Source organism: Mugil cephalus, chromosome 22 (assembly GCF_022458985.1).
Source record: "Mugil cephalus isolate CIBA_MC_2020 chromosome 22, CIBA_Mcephalus_1.1, whole genome shotgun sequence".
Lineage (NCBI taxonomy): Eukaryota > Metazoa > Chordata > Actinopteri > Mugiliformes > Mugilidae > Mugil > Mugil cephalus.
In genome coordinates, this window is record NC_061791.1 from 10,362,107 (window position 1) to 10,381,861 (window position 19,755).

The 19,755-nt window shown below is 44.1% G+C and overlaps 2 protein-coding genes across 9 annotated transcripts in view; both read right to left on the reverse strand.

The window, feature by feature from the left end:
- grm8a (glutamate receptor, metabotropic 8a) overlaps window positions 1–14,560 on the reverse strand; it is a 224,571-nt gene extending 210,011 nt beyond the window's left edge. For 2 of the 3 annotated variants that reach the window (XM_047575171.1, XM_047575173.1), the window contains exons 1-2: window positions 13,877–14,339; window positions 8,334–9,109 (exon numbers count right to left, since the gene is read on the reverse strand). In XM_047575171.1, the coding sequence (XP_047431127.1) occupies window positions 8,334–8,873 (540 nt within the window). In that variant the 5' untranslated portion in view covers window positions 8,874–9,109; window positions 13,877–14,339. Of the gene's footprint in view, window positions 1–8,333; window positions 9,110–13,876; window positions 14,340–14,478 lie in introns of those variants that run through there. The other variant, XM_047575172.1, reaches the window with a different exon arrangement.
- Window positions 14,561–16,203: 1,643 nt separating this feature from the next.
- The window catches only part of znf800b (zinc finger protein 800b), a 33,000-nt gene continuing 29,448 nt past the window's right edge, over window positions 16,204–19,755 (reverse strand). For all 6 annotated transcript variants that reach the window (XM_047574590.1, XM_047574589.1, XM_047574588.1 and 3 more), the window contains 2 exons: window positions 19,606–19,717; window positions 16,204–18,129 (listed from right to left, as the gene is read on the reverse strand). In XM_047574590.1, coding sequence (XP_047430546.1) covers window positions 19,616–19,717 — 102 coding nt within the window. In that variant the 3' untranslated portion in view covers window positions 16,204–18,129; window positions 19,606–19,615. The remainder of the gene's footprint in view (window positions 18,130–19,605; window positions 19,718–19,755) is intronic.

The following is a 19,755-nucleotide window of genomic DNA, read 5'->3' on the forward strand; positions in this document are numbered from 1 at the left end:
TTTGTCCAGCTGCCGTGTGTGAGGCCAGCGGCCGTGTGTAATGGCTTCACTTATGCCTTATCTAAGCTTCTATTCAGCCACGAACCTGATGAAAGGAGGAGGGGAGATTGGATCTGATTCGGCTTTAATGCACTCTACGCGCCGGTCCTCTCCGCGCACGCACATGCAGATAACACTCACGCGGACGGACTCGACCCCTTTTTCATTCTTTCCTCTGACAAATACATACAGATTTAATTAACGCACGACAGGAGAACCCTTTCTCCCTGGCACACGCGTACACAGTCATGGTCAAGTGGACACAAATAAATCTCCACATTAACATCACAGTCAGCAGTTTCATTAAAAACATTTCTAATGACCACTTATTTTCTAATCTGAGATTTTGATTAAACTTTAAATTGCTTTCCTATCTCATGAGTAAGAGCACAGACCCATGTGTTAATATGTTGACTGGTTAAAGAATAGGCTTTAGTTTAGATTAGTTTTTGTGTTTTAATGTTTTAATTAATGACAATTAGGGTAAAAATTAGAGATCGGCCGATAGGGATTTTGTACGGCTTTTACCGATATTTTTCAGCTGCTGCCGATACTGCTTTTTCTCCCTCCTTTTACATGATAAAAATGACACAATGACAACAAATGTTACAAGTTTCAATTTATCCCAAAAACATAAACATTTATTGAACTCTAAGAATATTTAACGCTCTTATGCATATACACACTCTGCTAGTGGGGGAAGGACAATGTATGGGCTGCACGGGTCCGCAGCACCTCAGCAGCACAGGGCTGCCTATGCATGTGCCTGTCTGTAAATCTTGCTGGGGAAAAAACATATATATGTGTGTGTGTGTCTGCAAACCCACCCGCATATCGGCTAATACCGATACCAGTAAACAATGCAAATATCAGCCTGATATATCGACAGGCTGATATAGCAGTCAATCTCTAGTAAAAATAAGCTGCTTGTTGTGCATCCCACAGGGCTTTTCAACCAAAGGGGGATGACTGGATGTCACAGATCTGGGCTTTTGATTAAAATCGGTTGGTTCGGAACCTGAAGTTCTGGTTCCTGGTAAGAACCAGATGGCAGTGGTACCTGATCTGGATTCACGATGACATCAGCGTCACCAGTGAAAAACCAGCATCCAAAGGGGAGAAGATCTGTGTTGATGGGTCATCAGCAAAAGCTCACTCCATTGGAAAAGCATCACGGAATTGTGTAAGCGAATGTATCACCATAATCTAAAAGTTCCCAGGGAGAACCAGATGCCAGTTGGATCCGAACGTGAACAACATCTATGTCAAGAGCTTGCTGAACTGATGTAACCAACCAAAAAAGAGAAGTAAGCTGTGTGGACGTTTAAATAAACTCAATTTTTAGTGACAGTATAAAAAACATTTGCTGGATTTCATCAGAATCTCGAAGGTTAGGCTCCAAAAAACAACAGAGCCGGTGAATATAAATCCGACCAAAAATAAACACAGAGTATTGGAATCCTTTGCAGATCTGGGGAAGCATGTTTTTCAGAATAATGTTCTGACACATTCCTGCACACATTCAGATTTTCCGGCTCACCATTATGAAACCCAGGTCAAAATATCTGCAGCTGCAAACAAATCCAATTTAGTCCGCGTTCGCACATTCCATATGGCCCTTGTTAATGAATCATCTCCAAGCAACACTCAACAAATGAAAGTAATAAATAATTTCAGAAGGACAATTAAGTCACCCTCCATTAACCATTTGCTCATTAAGTCTGCCTTCGTTAGCAGAGGTTGGATGATTGCGTCCTGCCCGACTGCCGCGGTCGTGATGTTTCTCTGCCACAGATGATGTGGAGTGAAGCAACGCACACAAGACGACACAAAACAGGGACCCACTCGTGTCCTAATGAGTTTTCCTGCTTGCTGCCCGGTGTTGCTCTGTGGCTTCATTATCATCGCCCTCTTAATGCATAATGCCTCCATGAAAGAAATCAACACCACATCATTACACTCAAGAGGATCCTACGATCTTTTTTTTTTTTTTTGGGCTTTTTTGTGTTTTTGCATTTTTATCTTTCTCTTGTGTCTTTGTCCCTCTGTCTACGCCCTTGTTCCATCTTTATTTCTACCCGTCTGTTTCTCATTAAATCTCTTCTCTCTTTGTTTTTTTCTCTATGTCGTGATGCCCCAATCTTGCAAAGTCTCCTTCACACGCTGTCCGCTCTCTGCTGTCTCTCCTGTCATTATTTTATCAAACAGAGCGCGGGATTAGAACAAGACCGCAGACCAAACCACGCCCGACCTTGAGGGTAATAGCAAATCTATTAGGAATTGTGTCTGAAATGGTATCTGACTAAAATGACACCATTTCCCCATAATTGTGTTTTAATTCGGCTTGTGAGGCAGAACGCCAAAATTGATTTGTAATTAAGAGAGCAGCTTTAAAGGCCGAGACACACGAGATCGGCATCAAAGAACTACCGTCAACGAGGGCAGACCCGTATATTAGAGGGAGTCAGACTCTGCCTAGACCCAGAAATAACAGAGAGTAAAATTGGATTAAAAGTTAAAATATGCCTATGACTGCAGCACAGGATTGGGAAAACACGGGGGCAACTCCACCGTTTCCCCAGTGAACAAAAACGGAGAAAGTTATAGGAGCAGAAGATTAAGAGGAAGAACTGGATGTGAGTTCTCCCTATTATGTGAGGTAAATGGCAATTTCTCTCTGTGACGTTTGTTAAGATTTTATATAGGAACAATTAATTCATACCATCATTAATGTGTACCTTTACACACGAATGAAGTTTGAAGTTAATCAAGCCTTATGCTAGCTGTATGCTAGCTAGTTATCTAGACTAAGGGCTTAGAAAAATAGCAGATACCGTCATATATACTGTGAATATACACACATATACGTCATATATGTGTGCTAGCGTGCTAATGCTATAATAATAATACTAAGTAACAGGAAGACTAGTTTAATTTTCTGATTATTTGTCATTTTCTGAGTAATTTCAAACTTTTATGGGCGATGGATGAACACAAGACACTGAGGGGAAGGTAAACACAGCTCTTTGACTGATGAAGTGATTGAGCTACAAAGCATTTTACAGGCTCATTTAAGATATTTAACGTAAGTAGACGCTGGAAGACTTATGTGAGGGCGTTTTCATATTGACAGACGTTGGCAATAACATGTATAGACCTGTTAATCGTCCGTCCTTTGTAACAAACATGGCGCCCAAGATTGGAGTTTGCCAGACTCTCTCTAATATACGGCTCCGAATGAATGTAGCCTGCGACTGGATCAATAAATCAAACCTTTAAGACTACAGCCAACCATTATCTGGCACTTGCGTTTCACCCCTGTGTGAAAAGATCCAACAGTAGTCTGTATTCGTCTTTCAAAAGGGCAAGCATGTGGAGCTTCTAATGTTGAGGAGGGTAGGTCAGCTGGTCAGTGCTTTATTCCTCTTGGGTGATCATGTTGTCCTAAAAATATAGGACTGTGCAGATGAGATTGAAAAATAAGAAAAGCCTTGTGTGCACCGTTTGAACTTTCCCTATTTCTACTAGGCCAATCGGAGTTATCATTCTCACGACTTGTTCTGCCACCGGTGACCAGTGAATCGTGACAGGGTTCGACTAGTGCCAAGGGTGCAGAACCCGGGAAACGACCGACCACCGCCATGATTTGTCACAGCCTACATTTCTACGTTTACTCTGTAACAGAAAGACATCATTTCATTGAGATATGCATGCCTGGACCCTATTTGGAAACATGCTATGCGCACATAAAATGATGTTTCATGCATGAAGTGTAGACTCGTTACGCCCGAGTTCCCTCCCGGGATTGAGCATGTTCGTGTCACATAATGTATGGTGCAGGAACCTACCTCGAATAACACAGGGCAGAGTACTCAGGGAAGCAATCATGGTGGCTGTAATACACGGGCAAACGAATATATCAGCGTTATCATGCGGCGCTGCAGTTAATTCCCTGGACAGGCAGACGGGACAGGAAGCTGCAGCTGAATTATGGAAGCAATTGGACGGTTTGTCTGCAGCAAATCGTCCTCATCGCATACATATTCGCATGTATACATATGTAAAACATATTACGCTGAGGCGCAAAGCGTTGAGTAGCAGCAGCAGCTGCAGCAGCAGCAGTAGCACACACGATGCTCGTGCACCAGTGCAGTTACAGCGGGATGTGTGTGAGGCGGTGTGGCAGAGCGTGGGAAAGACTTCTGACTCTGACCTTGGAACAAGCAACTTCGGAAAAAAAAACAAAAAAAAAACACCAGAGACGTCCACTCCTCAAAGGAAACAAGGGTGTGTTGGGTATGTGTGCGTGTGTGTGCACGGAGCCTCAAGCACAATCAGCTGGAACTGACTGAATGAAGGCGTAGAGATTCCAGTGTGTGCATGCGTGTGTGTGTGTGTGTTGCCAGTGTTTCCTAAATTCCCTGAGGCAAAGTCATTCCATTTGCTCTCACCGGGGGACCGCCGCCACTTATCAATTTATGAATTGAATTTCAATTTCTGACACACGCCGCGCGGGTGTCACCGAGTGAAATGCACCCGTCGCTTCATTGTGAGATAGCGAGGACTTGCTGGTAACAGAGCAGAGAAAACCACACATGCAGGCAGTCCATTAGCGACAGCATGGATGTGAAGGGTTCCCGCTTGTAAAAAAGAGGCTCAGTTTGTGGATCAAGCGCACCACCTTGGTGTTTATGTGTTATTACATTTACGAAAAAAAATGCACACTTTAGAAGGCAATACCCGCGTAGCCAAGGTTAGCCTCAAGGAGGTTTGACAGGTGACCGAAAGTCTCCAGGGGGGGTTCACCAATCCATAATGCTGCTGTAATTACCATCCATCCACAAGCGCAATCAATATCCCAGGATGAAGCAGTTCAAAATAAAATATGAGATAAAAGCCAAAAAATATTACACTCCCTGAGTTTATTGACGAGGAGGAGGAGTAGAGGAGGAGCGGCACACGGGAAACAAGATCAGGACGTCCAGGTTCTACGCCCTCCGTGTTAAACGTGCAATTTGGGAAACCTCAGAGCAGCACCTATCTGCTCCTCATCATATAAATCGATAGCACCTCATTAGCTCAGATCCCCACAGAGCTAGCAAACAATGTAAACCGAAAACACACCTAGGCCTGTGAATTCATTAGAGGCCGTTACATCTGGTGGTCCACACATATGCTTCATGCTGCGGTGATGAATATTTCAAGCATATATCCAATATATTTATAAGTTATCTGCTACTATATTTTTTTTGCGACCTAGTGGAGGACAACAAAAAAACAGTCTGCGCAGGAGAGAAACATAAAGTCAGACAACAAACTAGATACAAATGCTTAGAAAAGCTGAAAAATAAAACAAAAGACAGCTTGGGTAATCATCCCGAGCTGTGTTTTGATTTTGAGCCAGACCAGTTGGAAACATCGATTACGGTTTACAGATAAATTTCACGGCTCAGTTTTGGCCGTGCCGCACTCGCCAGATGCACAATCTCCCTGTGCAATAGGGAATTATAGCCAGGGAGGTTTTACCTTTGAATAAACCAGTTGGCTGTACATAGTTTAGTCGCCTGCAGGGGAAAGTAAGTTTTCGTGCAATAACAGAAATCGGAGTTTAGAAAAACGAGACTGAAAAAGTGAGTTTGTGGAAAAAGAAACGTGTCTGTCGGTCTCCTATGTACAACCTATGACACCTTTTTTGGGTTGAGCAATTGTGTATCTGTTTGTGCAGGGTGATGTGTTTGATGTGCTTGCGTGTCACCCCTGGATGATGATGAAAGGCTGACTTGAACTGGAAAGTGTACAACCACTCCAGAGTTCACAGCAAGAAAAAGAAAAAAAAATTGTCTAAATTTTAAAACTTGGTTTCAAAAATAACGGAGCCAGGCCAGTCTGTTTCTCTGTAGGGGAAAAGCTAACGGACCAACGGCAGCACAAACACCTAATCAAGCTAAATTCAACTTTTTAATTGCGGCCCTTGTCCCAGTTTACATGTAACAGAGAAAATCTTCTAGCTGACAGGAACATGTCCTCCTCCTCCACACTAGGTGGCGATATGTGTCTTTTCAGTGGGTTAATATTGCCTCTTTTCTGGTTGACCTACTACGTTATACAATAAATAAGAGTCTAATGCAGCATTTCAAAAAACAACAAGATGGATAATAGTACAACTTTTTTAATCTCATACGTAATGTGTGCGCTAATTATGGTGCAGATAAGATGGCGCTATCCCTCAGGTGGTTCTTCTACCGGCTCTGGTTGCCTTCTTCTTCTTCTGCGACCAGCTTTCTTGGATGTTTTTGTTTCAGGGTCATACGCCAGCACAGCGGTTGTGGAGCATGCGCACACGTGTTGTCTAGTTAAAGTCTGATTAAGGTGAATACATGGCGGGGAAAAATTATCACATAATCTGGGTGTCTTAATCAAATTAGGAGAACTCCAATTTTAGTCGGAGTAAAGCGTTTACATGCATGTAACTTGTCTAGTTAAAGTCGGATTAAGGCACTCCAGACCAGACTACCTAGATCTTGGCCAAAACTGAGAAAATAGGACCTATGCCAACAAGCTAAAATCGTTCACCATACTTTTACTTCTACTACAATACATAGGGTGTTTAGAACGACCCCCATTTGCCTGCACTTACAGGCTACATTTCCTCTCTAACACTCTCTTTGCGACGGCCCACTTTCGCCATGAGGATTACCAAAGTTTCATCATGCAATTTCCTATGTCGTCTCCCCTCTCCACTCCCACGGTTTGAAGATAATCTTCAAAAGAGGAGCAGCTGACAAAAGAAACGCCAACAACTTCTGTTCATCTTGATTTCTCTCAGCTGTGATTGTCAGCGAGCGAACACACCAAACGTCTGTTTTGTTTTGGTTTTTTTCTTGAGGATTCGGATGTGGAATTATTTTTTTTTCGCACAATCTGTTGTTTGAATCTCTTTTGTCTCTCGCTAGATTAAAAGAAGCGCGATCTCTCTCTCGGCTGCATTTGCTTTCCGGGCAACCTTGTGTTGAGTGGGCGAGCGGCTGCGACTGGCACTGTCAGATTAGCCCATTTAAAAAAAAAAAAAGACATATGTTCATTGCAGCATGTTTGTGTGCATGTGTGCGTCCTCCATACTATTTTCAGACTGTGACACATGCTGCATTATTCATGTTAAACCACGCGGGGAAAGACACACTCTTGTGTCATATAATAGCACTGCCATGGGCCTGTAGTTGATATCGTGGCAGACACACACACGCGTGTTTGCTAAACGCTCGAGACTCCTACACGCTCACAAACAATCGCTGGCACACTTGACCAAACCCACACAAGAAAATATAACACCGACATACAATAAATACATATGTAAAAACACGTGCGCTCACACGCGCGTGCGTTCGATGCACTAAATCGTATTAGGCAAATGAGAACGAGGCAGAAAGGCGCCGTGTTCGAGTGCTGCTGCTGTGACAGATCCTGGCATAAATCTTGTTTAGTTGTTGTTGTTGTTGTTTAATATGCAAATCTTCCATTCAAAGCACGAGCCGATTGTTAACAAGCGCACTGGAAAAACACACACACACACGGATACGCGCACGGGCATGGATTTCTGAAAGAAAGAGAGACAACAAAATGTGTGGTCACGCAAACAGGCACGCCGTGGAAAAAGAGTGGGATAGAAGTGGGTGTGAAATGCCACGGGCGTCATTACTGGACTCATATTTCATGATCATGCGGCCATCCATCATCCTTGTGCGGCTAATGATGACCGCGTGCACACAAGGGCGCACTCGCAGAAACACACACACACACACACTCAGAGAGACACACGACCGCGGCGGATATGAGCGCTAGGGCTGGGACACGGACAGGAGTGGTACAAAGAGAGAAGGCCACGCAGCACACGCATACGAGCGCTCGTGAGGATGCTCAATTAGGCCGACGCGTGCGTCCTAACAGGCGACGCGAGCGCGAATGAAGTGGCTGTTGACAGAATTCAGCGGTAACTGAGAACCCGTGCTTGGCAGCCATTTTTGTTTGGCCCGACCGCAAGCCAGGAGTGGCCCAAGCTGCATGGCGTTAACGCATGCACGCACACACACACAGAAAGCCCTTCCTTCCAAGCATCACTTGACACATCTTGACACATTTTTTCCATGAGATAAAATCCCACTTTAAGCTTCAAAAGGTAAATGCACAAACTCTCCGTCGCTAAAGAAAAAGGTGAGACTGAACGGAGCAGCACGGTTGATGCGGTCCATGGCCAAACACATCTGCACAAACACAACAGAAAAGGAAAGAAGTCTGACCTTAAACAGGCGCAGGATGTTGGCCACCATGATGGACACCGAGCTGGCCGCGGCTCCTATCACTCCCACGATTTTATCCGGCTTGGTGAAGATGGGAGCGTCTCCGTTGGCGCAGCGGACGTCCGAGCCGTCCCGCTCTATCAAGGCCTGCACGAACGTCAGGGACTGCTCCAGAGCGTACGTGTCCCTGGAGCAGGTATCCAAGATGCGGGCCCCCAGCGTGATGTTGGGCAGCAGCTCCGGGTCCTTGTTGATCAGGTCGATGGCGAACATCATGGCCTCCAAGCGGTGGATGCCCTTTTCCTTTTTCAGCTCCCCGCATGGCGTGCCGCGGTCCCCCCGCGAGTGCACCGGGAATAATCCGCCGAGTATGATGTCGCCGTCCAGTCGGATGGAGTGGGCGTACTCCGGCGCCGCCTGGGGATCCGTGGGGATCCGTTGAGGGGAGGCGACGGGAAGGAGCCAGGTGGAGGAAGTAGCCACGAGCAGGAAGATGACGGACGTCGGAGTCTTTGGGCATGAAGCTGGATGTGGTTCCATGATCAGGGTGCGAGTTAACAAACACTGTAATCTTAGAGGAGGCTTAGGCAGGTATTCCTAAATGTCGGGCCTTCCTACTGGCCTACTGGTCAACTGGGCGGAGCTAGCCGAGCCCCATGACTGAATCATATTCCAGAAGAGGTTGGAGAGCGTGGGAAAACGTTGGTGCGGCGGCGTCGCAGGAGTCTAGTTGGGGGGTTAGGCATGTAGTCCTCAAGTTACATCTTCAGTGGAGCCTGTTAAAGAGACACACAGACAGGATTTCTAAGTGCCAGCGTGAAGTGAGTGAACATGAGAGTACTGCGGGGGATGCACCTGACAAACACGTGTCTAGTCCAGCAAAACAAGTTCGACAAAATACACGCGCGCCCGTTCTGCCGCTGTGGAAAATGTTCGCTCCCGTCCCGTAATTGCAACCCCAAAGCCGGCCCGCTCGCAGACGCATTCGCACGAGCTCGGCCCCCAGCAAGCGGCGAGCCGGGCGGCCATTAAAATGACAGCGGGGGAGCTTTTCGGCGAGCTCCTTGGGCCATTTGCGAGAAGGCTCAGGCCACCTGCTGCAGCGGAGGAGCAGGAGACAAGAAAAAAAAAAGAAAGGAAGAGATGAGGGAAACCACGTGGAGAAAGTGCGTGGCATCACTGGAACGCCCGCTGTTCTCAGCTCGGCACACACACACACACACAGAAAGCTTTAAATGACAACAGGTAGAATTAATGTTGAATGCTGTTTCTTTGAATCGAGACCATTAAATGTTGAAATGCCATTTCTGCTTTCCTCTGCTCCTGGGAGGTCTCCCCTCAATCCCTGGCTGTAAAAAAAAAAAAAAAAAAAAAAAAACTACCACGCTCCACCAGCCAAGCTTCGCATTACGCAAGGCATATTCTTGGAAAGTGCAATAAGTTGGTGTGGGCTGAGACTGAAAATTGGTTATGACAAAACTGGTTGATTTCTACACGATGCGGGTGCTAATGTGCTTTCATTAGCTCGGGCCCTGGGGATTTTCTTTCTCATTTGCCTCCCCGGGTCTGAAATCCTCGAATTTGTATGTTGCATGGAGCCTGTGCCAAGATGCAATTTGTGCAAACGTTGAACCATAAATAAATATTTAAAAGTGGGTTATTTAATCTTCAGGATGCCAACTACTGTAATAAGATTTTCTCCTATGTTTTTTAAGTCAAATTTGACACTACAGTATGGTCATTATGATGGGATGGTGACTTGTAACAGGAACAAAGCCTCTTCTTTTATTATGCATTGAGTGCATAATGATTTATGGCACCAGGTGGTAACTATGAGTCTTCAGCTAGCTATAAGAAGACACAAGCTCAAGCTCTCAACTAGTCGAACGTTACAAATTTGACACAACTCCCTAATTGTGTCGATCATGAAGTTTAGGGACGTTTTTAAAATGTGCCACCAGAACTGCTGGCAGTGCATCAAACTCCTATCATAAAGGGACTGATGTCATCCTGGAAGTGATTATTCTTCAGTTCCTTTACAACAACCCCTCGACGCCAACGTCTTCTCGGGAGTGGATGAACCCGATTTTTGTTTCTTCTTTCCGGCTCATCGTCGCTACTCCATTTTGCCTCGCGCTGCAAGATTTTGGCAACTGAACTGAATGAGAAACGCGTTCAAAGTTTCCATGCGGAGCGATTCGTCTTTATCAGATGATGGATCGAAATAGATGCGCGGCGTGTACGGACTCCGTGCGAAAACGCCTTTAATCTCTCACTGACTTCCTTAACGGAGAACGCGGCACAAAAAAAATAAGAAAATAAAGCCTAAAACGCAGACACAGAGCTTGCTATGTCTTGTTTGCCGTGATCAATTACAACCCAGGTCCACCCTTTAGCTGGATATCTTACATCATCAAGTATGAATAAGATTGGGCAAAGAGATGCAAAAAAATACCAATTCTTGCATCTTAAGACTGGCAGATCACCTGCTACACGCGCCAGTGAGAGATATTTGCTAAAACTGCAAAACCCAACAAATCTGGTGTGCGCCAGGTGCATCTTCAGCTCCACTGAACGCTTTTCCAGGGAGCTTGGTCAACACATATCTCTTGAGATCACCTCTCCATATGTAGGCCACGGCGCTGAAGCACCATCCTTTATTACAGTCGTCCCGCTTACCTCGCTACACGCCGGCTCGGCTCGCGGCGTGGCCTATTTCACACAGTCGAGCCCGTTAATAAGAAGCCTCGTGGTTCTCCTCCTTGTTAATCCTCCCTCGGAAAAATAACGTCTCAGCAGAAATGAGCTAATGAGTAGAAACCTAATGTTAAAGGAGCAGTTTGTTCAAAAAAAACAATTGTTATCTTTCATGAATGGAGGGCTTATTAGCTTGGCACAAAGACTAAAAGACTGCTTTCTGGAGATTGAGCCACCATTGGTGACCATGACGTTGGGAAGAAGCCAACGAGAGGGAATACTTGGGAATACCGACCTCAGCAACATTGGAAAACTACAAAGGATTACCGAATTACAAACGACTTTCGTGGCCCTCCGCTATTTCCCAAAACATCTGTGCACGCGACAAAGCTTGTCAACTTTAAACATCGTCGATACGGATTTTTGCGAAACACTCGAGCCTCACTTGAGGGCACCAGTGCACGACAACGGTCCAATTTTCTCATCTAGCTCTTGACAAAGAAAGCAGATAAACAACATTTCCTTAAGAAACCGGCTGGCCCGCAAGTGGATTTGTCCTTTCAACTTCAAAGTCGTACCTTCAATCAACATTTTCCTCCCCACATATTACAGTGTGATCCCTGACTACGTTTCAGGCTGAAATACGGTGCCGGACACGCGAGGTAGACTACTACTTGAAGGCCCTAGAGCCTGAGGGTTCCTCTCAGACCTCAAAGCAACGCCTGCGTTAGTACCTGATCTTGAGGCCCCTTCTTGTAGGAGGAGATTTTTTTTTTTTTTTTCCCAATAGTGTATTTTAACCCTAGGCCTCCCCAGAGTTAATCCGGGCCTTTGCTGTATCACTACACACGAGATGCTATCATAATCTCGAAATCCATTTATTCCTTCCGGCCCAGGATCAAATCCCACACTAACGCCGTCTCCACCGAGCTTCAAAGAACGGCGGCGGTCGGCTCGCGCTTTGAGCAAAACACCATTTACAAAACTTTTAAAAGTACTCGGGGGGCCCCTCACAAACAGGTTTCGGGCTCCGATCTCATCTCAGCGTGAGGCGGTGAGGCTCTCGGTGAATCATCGTCTAATTTGATTCCGTCCCAATTAATTCATCAGTTTCCACCGGTACAGCCCGGCCCCCGCCACAACTGAAGCCTCTGCTGTACGGTATATAGGTTAGCTGGCTCCCATTCATCTGCTAACGCATTCTACCACCTGCTACATTGTTTATTCAGCGCTAGCTTGGGTCTTCTTTGGCGCGGGCACAGAAAGGTTTAAAAATGAGGCTTGGGGCACCGGTCATTATGACCACACTCACTTCTTGTTTCATCTTTACACTTGAACTTCAACCTCATGGACGTGTTTGGTCGAGGGAAGGGAGAAGTGCCCTCAGATGTTTCCAGAGGGGAGCAGTGTGAACGTCTCTCCGGGCTGAACCGAGGCCCTGCGGTTATTAAAAGTTGAATTCATTGAAGATTGAAGATAGGACTCATTGAAGGTTACCGCATTTCCGAGAAGTGAAAAGAAGCGACACTAGACACCTGATGCTGTCCCTAATCATCCTGACTATTAGTCTTTCATGCTCCTTTGACTCCTTTGAGGACCCCACTGCTCAGAAGAAGAAGAAGAAGAAGAAGAAGAAGAAGAAGAAGAAGAAGAAGAAGAAGAGGGTTAAACCCCACAAGGCTGCAGCTGGACCCGTCACTCTTTTTAATTCACACCCATGGCTGGTTGGAGTCCAGCTTACATCATCTCTCCTTCCCTCCTCTCAATTTTCACTTTGCTCCACACCTTCCCCCCCGTTTCCCCTCCCCTCCATCCTCTCCTCCTCCCGAGCTCCTTCTCCCTCCAGCATTTACCTTCCTCCTTCCTTTCCTAACCCTCTCTCCTCCTTTTCCTCCTCCTCTGTCCCTGGTTGCGCCTCCTTCTGCGGGCCTACTCATCTCCCGGGGGAGGGCGCTGCTCTTTTCTCTCCTCCCTCCTCCTCCCCCCACCTCCCCACTCTCTCTCTCTAAGTAGGTGTTTCTGCGAGCATCTCGTTCGTGCCTCACTTTTCTTCTCCTCTCCCCTCTCCTCTCCCCTTGCTCTCAACGCTGTCAACGCGCCCGCTCGCTTTGCAGCATCTTTTTTTTTTTTTTTTAGGCAAAACCACACAACCCCCCTCTCCTCTTCTCCTGCAGATACACAAACAAACAAAAAACACAATTCCTCCACATCCTCTAAAACCGTTTTCTGATCGCTTCCACGCGTGGAAACCAAAAATGTGGGATATCTCCCATTGCTAAGAAACAGAGAATTTTTTTTTCTTCTTAAGAAACACTCATGACGTGATTAAGTCATGCGTCTGGAGATTAAAAAAATAAAAATAAAAAAATAAAACAGCCCACAGGTTCAGAAATAAGACGAGACGTGAGATCAAAGTCTATGGGTGTGCGCTCATTATGCAGCCCTATAGGCTCCCCTCTCTCTCTGTGTGTGTGTGTGTGTGTGTGTACGGGCGGCGGTGGGGTTTCTGATTGCACCCTAATTAAGACAGTGCCATCCACAGTGAAAGCGGAGAGACGCACCGGTTCTCGGCGACGGTCGCCAATCATGCGTAACATGCGTCGGGGACGTCCACGGACTGCATGGGATTGATGTCAAATGAAGAAAGAAAAAAAGAAGAGAAGAAGAGGAAAGAATAAAATCCTGCAAGATGTTTTTTTTTTTTTTTTTTTTTTTTTTGGTGGCGATGAATGAGACGAGTGGAGGAATGCGAGGACGCTGCAAACAAAACACAGAAAACACCCAGAGAGAACATTTGAACAGAAAAAAAGAAGAAGGAGAAGGAGCGTTTTGGTCATTTTAGATACCTCCGAAATCAGAAAATCAAATCCCTCCGACAGAGCGCGAGGAGCTCCAGCCTCTCCTGTAGACTCCTCGGGGTCCCTGTCCGCCTCAGGCAACTTCCTTGCGTAGCTCAGCAGTTTCCCCCCACCTCTCCCAAAAAAAAAGAATATATATATATATATATATCAGTCCTCCTCCTCAAGTGTGAGCTTTTTTCCCTTCCCCTTCTACACCAGCAGAGAGAAAAAAAAAAGGATTTGAGGAGAATTAGATCATCCGCAGGGCGAAGAGAAAAGCATCTATGTAGCCATTTACTAAAAAGTCGTGACCAGAAGGGCTGGTTTTAAGGGTGCGAGAGAAAAAAAGGAAAAAAGAAGAAGAGAAAATAAGTATCAACTCCGCAGTTGTTCAAGGAGACAATAGAGGGAGGCTGCCTGTAATGAAGACGAAGCCCAAGAATGAATCTCAGACACAGAGAGAGAGAGAGAGAGAGAGGGAGGGAGGGAAGGAAAGAGAGAGTGTGGGGAGGAGAGATAGAGATAGAGAGAGGGGGGAGAGGGAGAGAGAGAGCAGAGGAATTCCTCTCACAGTGTCAGTCATGATCAATAATGTTGGTAAAACCCACCTGATTTTTATCCATAGTCTTCCCCGAGCTTTACGCACTTTGCGCATGAGCCCTCTCAGTGGAGCGTATTCTCCGAGTCCAGCCCCCCCTCGTTCCCTCCTTCCCTCCCTCCCTCCCTCCCTCCCCCCTCTCTCTCCGGCTCCTCTCCAGGTCGTCGGTGCTGAAAGGGACAGCGCACGACTCAAACGTGTACCCCCCCGCCGCAAACCTCCCCCCCTCCATCTCTACACTTGTTCACAGGCGTCGGAGCGCCTGCACCAAATCACCGCCTAATTGCGCCACCGTCGCCCACAGCGGAGTCCGCCCCGTCCTGTCAAGTTTATTACCAATCAATCGGATCGATTGCTTCCACAGTGGCGGGATTTGGTGATCTGCACGCATTAATAAGTCATCAGAATGTACTCGCGCGCGGACTCTTTAATCGCCTCAACTTCAATTCATTCATTTATTTATTTAAAATAAAAAAAAAGCATTGATTATCCACCACTATGGCTGTTAGCGGAGAATGGAATTAGATAAATGAACCGCATCCCATAACACTTTGATGAGCTGCGTGGAGTCAGAAAGCAGGCGATCGAGACGGACCGCGGACGGCGCTTTTCTTCTCGTGCGACAGCGTGGACGATGTACGCAACACGTCCCGTTTGTGGCGCAGAGCAATGGCGCCATCTCGTGGACGGCGTTGTGTAATTGCAAACATAAAAAAATAAAATAAAAATAGAATACAAGCCGGGGGTATTCATAGTGTCAACTAAAAATGGGAAAGAATGAATTGTCCTTTAAAGCATGTAAGAGGATTTAAAAGTTTCCATCTAGAAGTTTAACGAGTTTAGTTTGTAAAATTAATTCTAAGGATTACAGATTAAACTGCACAATACGGAAAGAGGATTCAAATGAATGTTTGTCCTATTGGACAGCACTAACACTTTTACTTTTTATGTTTTTAAAGGTAATCAGGGTCTATCTATAGGATTTAAAGACAACTTAAACTTCAAATCGGTCAACTTTACTTGCAAAATCCATTTTATAACAATCTGAAGAGTCCAAACCTCCTCTTTGATTTCCACTCAGGTTCAATCCCTTAAAATATGTGAGATTTAAAAATCAATAACTAAATCAGTCTCAGTATTGGCACCCTCTTAAATAACGACCCATGTCATTTTTTCAGGTTTTTCAAAAAACTGAAAAATATTGAGAATATATTTATTACAAAAATTAAAAATAAATCACAAAGGTGATGATTTATTTAGTAATGATTGAATTTATACAGAATAAATCTTTTCTCTGGCCTATAGTCGTGTCTGTCGGTCCAGACTTTTTGTTGACAGTTTTAATTGTTAATACATCCTGTTTCTCTGGACGTAGCTCAACATGGCAACACCTTAAAACCAGGCAGCTCACTCTGAACCAGTCTAGACAGCATATTAACTGTATTAACAGCAGATTAAAAGCATGAAAATAAATTGCACTGGATGATCATTTCAGGGCCTGATGATGTGTAATAGTGTGGCTCATTGTTTTTTTAAATAGATTTTCAGCACTACTGTTATTATCTGACAATAACATGGCTGAATAATAAACATAATAAACCGTGAAGTGATTTCTTCCTCGTATTTAGGCCACTTGAACACGGTTTATTACCGAGTTGCTGCTATTCTGTCTGAGGAGGCGAATGAAACAAACATAAGTGATCGAAGTGAAAAAACACAGAAAATTCCACCCGGGTTTGAAGCAGAACATTTTTTATTTGTTAAGTGGTTGGGTTTTAACATTCTCGTCACATCTGAAAAGCTTCTCTAACTCTTCTCCAGTTCTCTAGAAGTTAACAACATATTACAACTTATGATGAAAGAAGAGTGAAGATTAAAAAAGAAAATAATCTAAACGTTTCTTGAGGTTTGATTCTGCTCCTCTTAACAAAAACTTGTCCTCCTTCAAAGAAAACAAAAACTAATGGCGGAACAACACAAACTTTCCTCAGTCGGTAACTAAAGGACATGTCTGAAGCTTATGGTCAACCAACACAATCGATAACTATAGTGACTATTATAGCTATTATTTATAAGCATCCGAGCAGGATGAATTCATATTTACACGCTGTCAAGACCTTGTTGGACACGGCGTCAGTTAGAAAAATAAAGTTTGGTCTTCTGTGTTTTCTTTTTATGCATCTTTTCTGGTTTTGTTCCACTTCATGGCTTTCTGTTTGGACATTAAGACGTACAGTATCTACATTTGGTCTTCCTCAGTCATTATATCGTGTGCCAGTGTTTCAAAGACTACCTTCACTCAGGAGCCGCTACCTCACAAACACAAACTTCCGTTTGAGGAAACAAAAAGCTGATTTTCAAAGGAACTGATGCAGCTTTTAGTCGGACAAAATGGAAAGAAAAGTTCATAAAGTTAATTTAAAACGCTTAAATGTAAACTTTAAGGTTTAAAGAGTTAGTTCCCTCGTTTTGGCTGGTTGTGATCAGCACTGTCAGTCCAAACCTGCAGCTCAGACTCTTCTGTTCTTGAGTTTTGTTTTTGGGGATGGGTCAATAAATAAACTCTTCCAGTTATAGTTTCTAAGGCAGACCTGTCCCATCCACACACACAGAGCTCCTCACAGTCTCATTCTGACACATGAACCATACAGGGAGTTATAATGATCTACATTTAATGTGAGTTCAGAGCTTCACTGAGCTGTTCAATTTCTAAATAGTTCATATTTAGAGGAAAATGAACAAAAAGCTTTAACATAAGGGATTTGATCATATTACAGCGTATTGTTTCGTATCGTACCCCTGTGGGTGCAGAAAGCTGGACAAACTTTGGTTAATAAATAGAGGTTAAACTAGGTATTGTCAAAGTAAAGGAAACACTGACTACGAGCAGAGAAGACAGTAAATAGAAAGAAATGTGAGGAGAAAAAAAACTAATAAAACTGGAAATGCTACTTTGGTATCTCTCTTTCTTTGACCGTACCCTTTAAACCTCTGAAGCTGGACTCAGACCAGACAGGCTGCTCTTCAGACAGGGGGCTCGTTTACTTTTCAATATGAACAGGAAACAACGTCAACTTTCTATCCTAAAGCGAAGCATCCAGCCTTCTGGAGACGTGAAGTCGTAGAGTTTGTGCCTGTAGGGGCAACAGTGTTCGACAGTGGTCCAATCACCGGGGTAATAAAGATGGAAAGTTAAAAATAAAAAAGGCTTTTCAGTCGGGCGGTGCGTGTTAGAGTTCTAACGCACACTGAAAATGAATTGATAGTGTAATAGCCAACGACGCGGGTATGTTTATGTGTCAGGAGGCCACGATCCAGTTCTGAATCCCTCTCTCTTTAGCACACACCTCCACAGTCAGTCAGTCAGTCAGTCATCTGCACATACATCCATATTCACACACGCTGCAGTAGGTAAATACGCCGCCATCCAGCAGTTAAACTATACATCAACGTCAGATTCCAACAATATTTTTGGTTCCTAAGCAAAAGGAGGATAGTAAAACCCTCCGTACTTCACCCCTCTGTCCATTGTTCCTTTTGTTTGCTTCCTTCATGTTTTTTTTTCCATCTCTTCCCTGTGTGTGCTGTGTTCCTTTCCAAGTGAACGTTTTGATTTACTTTGATGTTATTAGTGGCTCGCTCGTTCTTTGTCCCCAGCGACCTGTGAGGGAAAAGACAGACAAGAGAGGGAGAGGTGTGAATAAAACAAAGAATAAAAAAAGGACCAGAATAAGCTGAAGAAGGTCAGAGAGGAAAACAAAACAACAGTTTAACAAAACTAAACAGAAGAAGATGGAGCAGAGTGAGACACAGATCATCCAGTAGATGAATAAGTTTCTGATCTATTGTTCAGCATTACTCCTGGTCGGTGAACTTCTCTGCATTATAAGTTGGTTTTAGACTCAAAATAAAAAAAAAAGCAAAACAAAAAAACAAAATATGGTAAACAAGTAAATTTATCTTTTGTCCTTTTAACACATTAAACAAGAAAACAGCCGATATTTGATTCATATAAAACTGAACGTTTTTACAGGTGAAGAAGACGACGATGACGTTTTTTACAGCAGTCGATGACCTGGAACAATATTCACATGTAATTTTAGACTTTAACCAACTCTACTGAGAGTTTGTCTTCTGTGTTTGGAGAAGCAGCAAGTTCATTTAGTGCTGAACACTTCATGCTGAACTTGAAAAGATATGTTATTTCACTAAAAACAAACTGGATAAGTTTTGGAAAATTTGGTATATTTTTACAATTATTTGGACCAGAATGAGAAATAAATTGAATGAAATCACAAACTGATTTCAGTGTTATTTGTATTTTATTTTTGTATTTTTTTCTTTTATCCATTGATTCATTTATGTATTATTTTCTTGTCCATTATATTTGCCAGTGTATTTGCCTTGTCTTCAAAATACAATAAACAAAGTTATTAATTAGGTCATTAAATTAATATTAACTTTTGCTTTTCAGTCTTAGGTAACATAATGAGGTTGTTTTCTTTTCATTTTTTGATTTGAAATAAGAATCAGAGAGTTATTACGTCCAGTTTTTGTCTCTGGTTTTAAAAGCAAACTCAATGAACCAAGAAGTACACAGACTATTGCTGAAGGAGCTTTACCTGTTTCCTATAGTTTGAGCCAACGCACCAGTGAACACGCGTTAACTCACACCATGTTTCCCTCTTAAAGCAGCTGTAGCAGCACTGACTCTACACTGTTCCATTATCTGAGCCACAATAACACTGTGAATGTGTGATAATCAGGAAGTCCTTTAAAACAACCTGAAGGTGAGGGAAGGGTAACCATGGGAGTCAGTGAACATGTAGTTTTTGGATTTTTACAAGCAGCTCAAGACTAAGTAAATAAACTTGCAGAAGAGCCGATTAAAGGCTGGAGATGAGGAACCGGTCTTTCCGTCTAAACATAAACACACCTCTCTTGGCGCAGAGAAGTCAGATCATGAACCGGCTCAAATTCACTCAACAGCTTCTCTGTGTGGTTTCTGAATGTACCACAGGGGTCAAGAGAGAAAACAAGACAGGAGGAAATCTGATGCCAAAAACAAACTGAGACGATGAGAGACAGATGAAGAGGGAGGGCTGTTGTGCTGCAGCTAAACCCTGTGTGTTCTTACAGTGTGTGCTTCACCAGACCAGGGATTTAGAGCGGGTGCTGACTCCTTTCCTCCGGTTGGCTGCGGTGGTCGCTGCGTTACGATGGCTTCTCTTATGAGACTCCAGGTACAGCTGAGAAAAAAGCAACAGGAGATCATTTACGCTCGAGT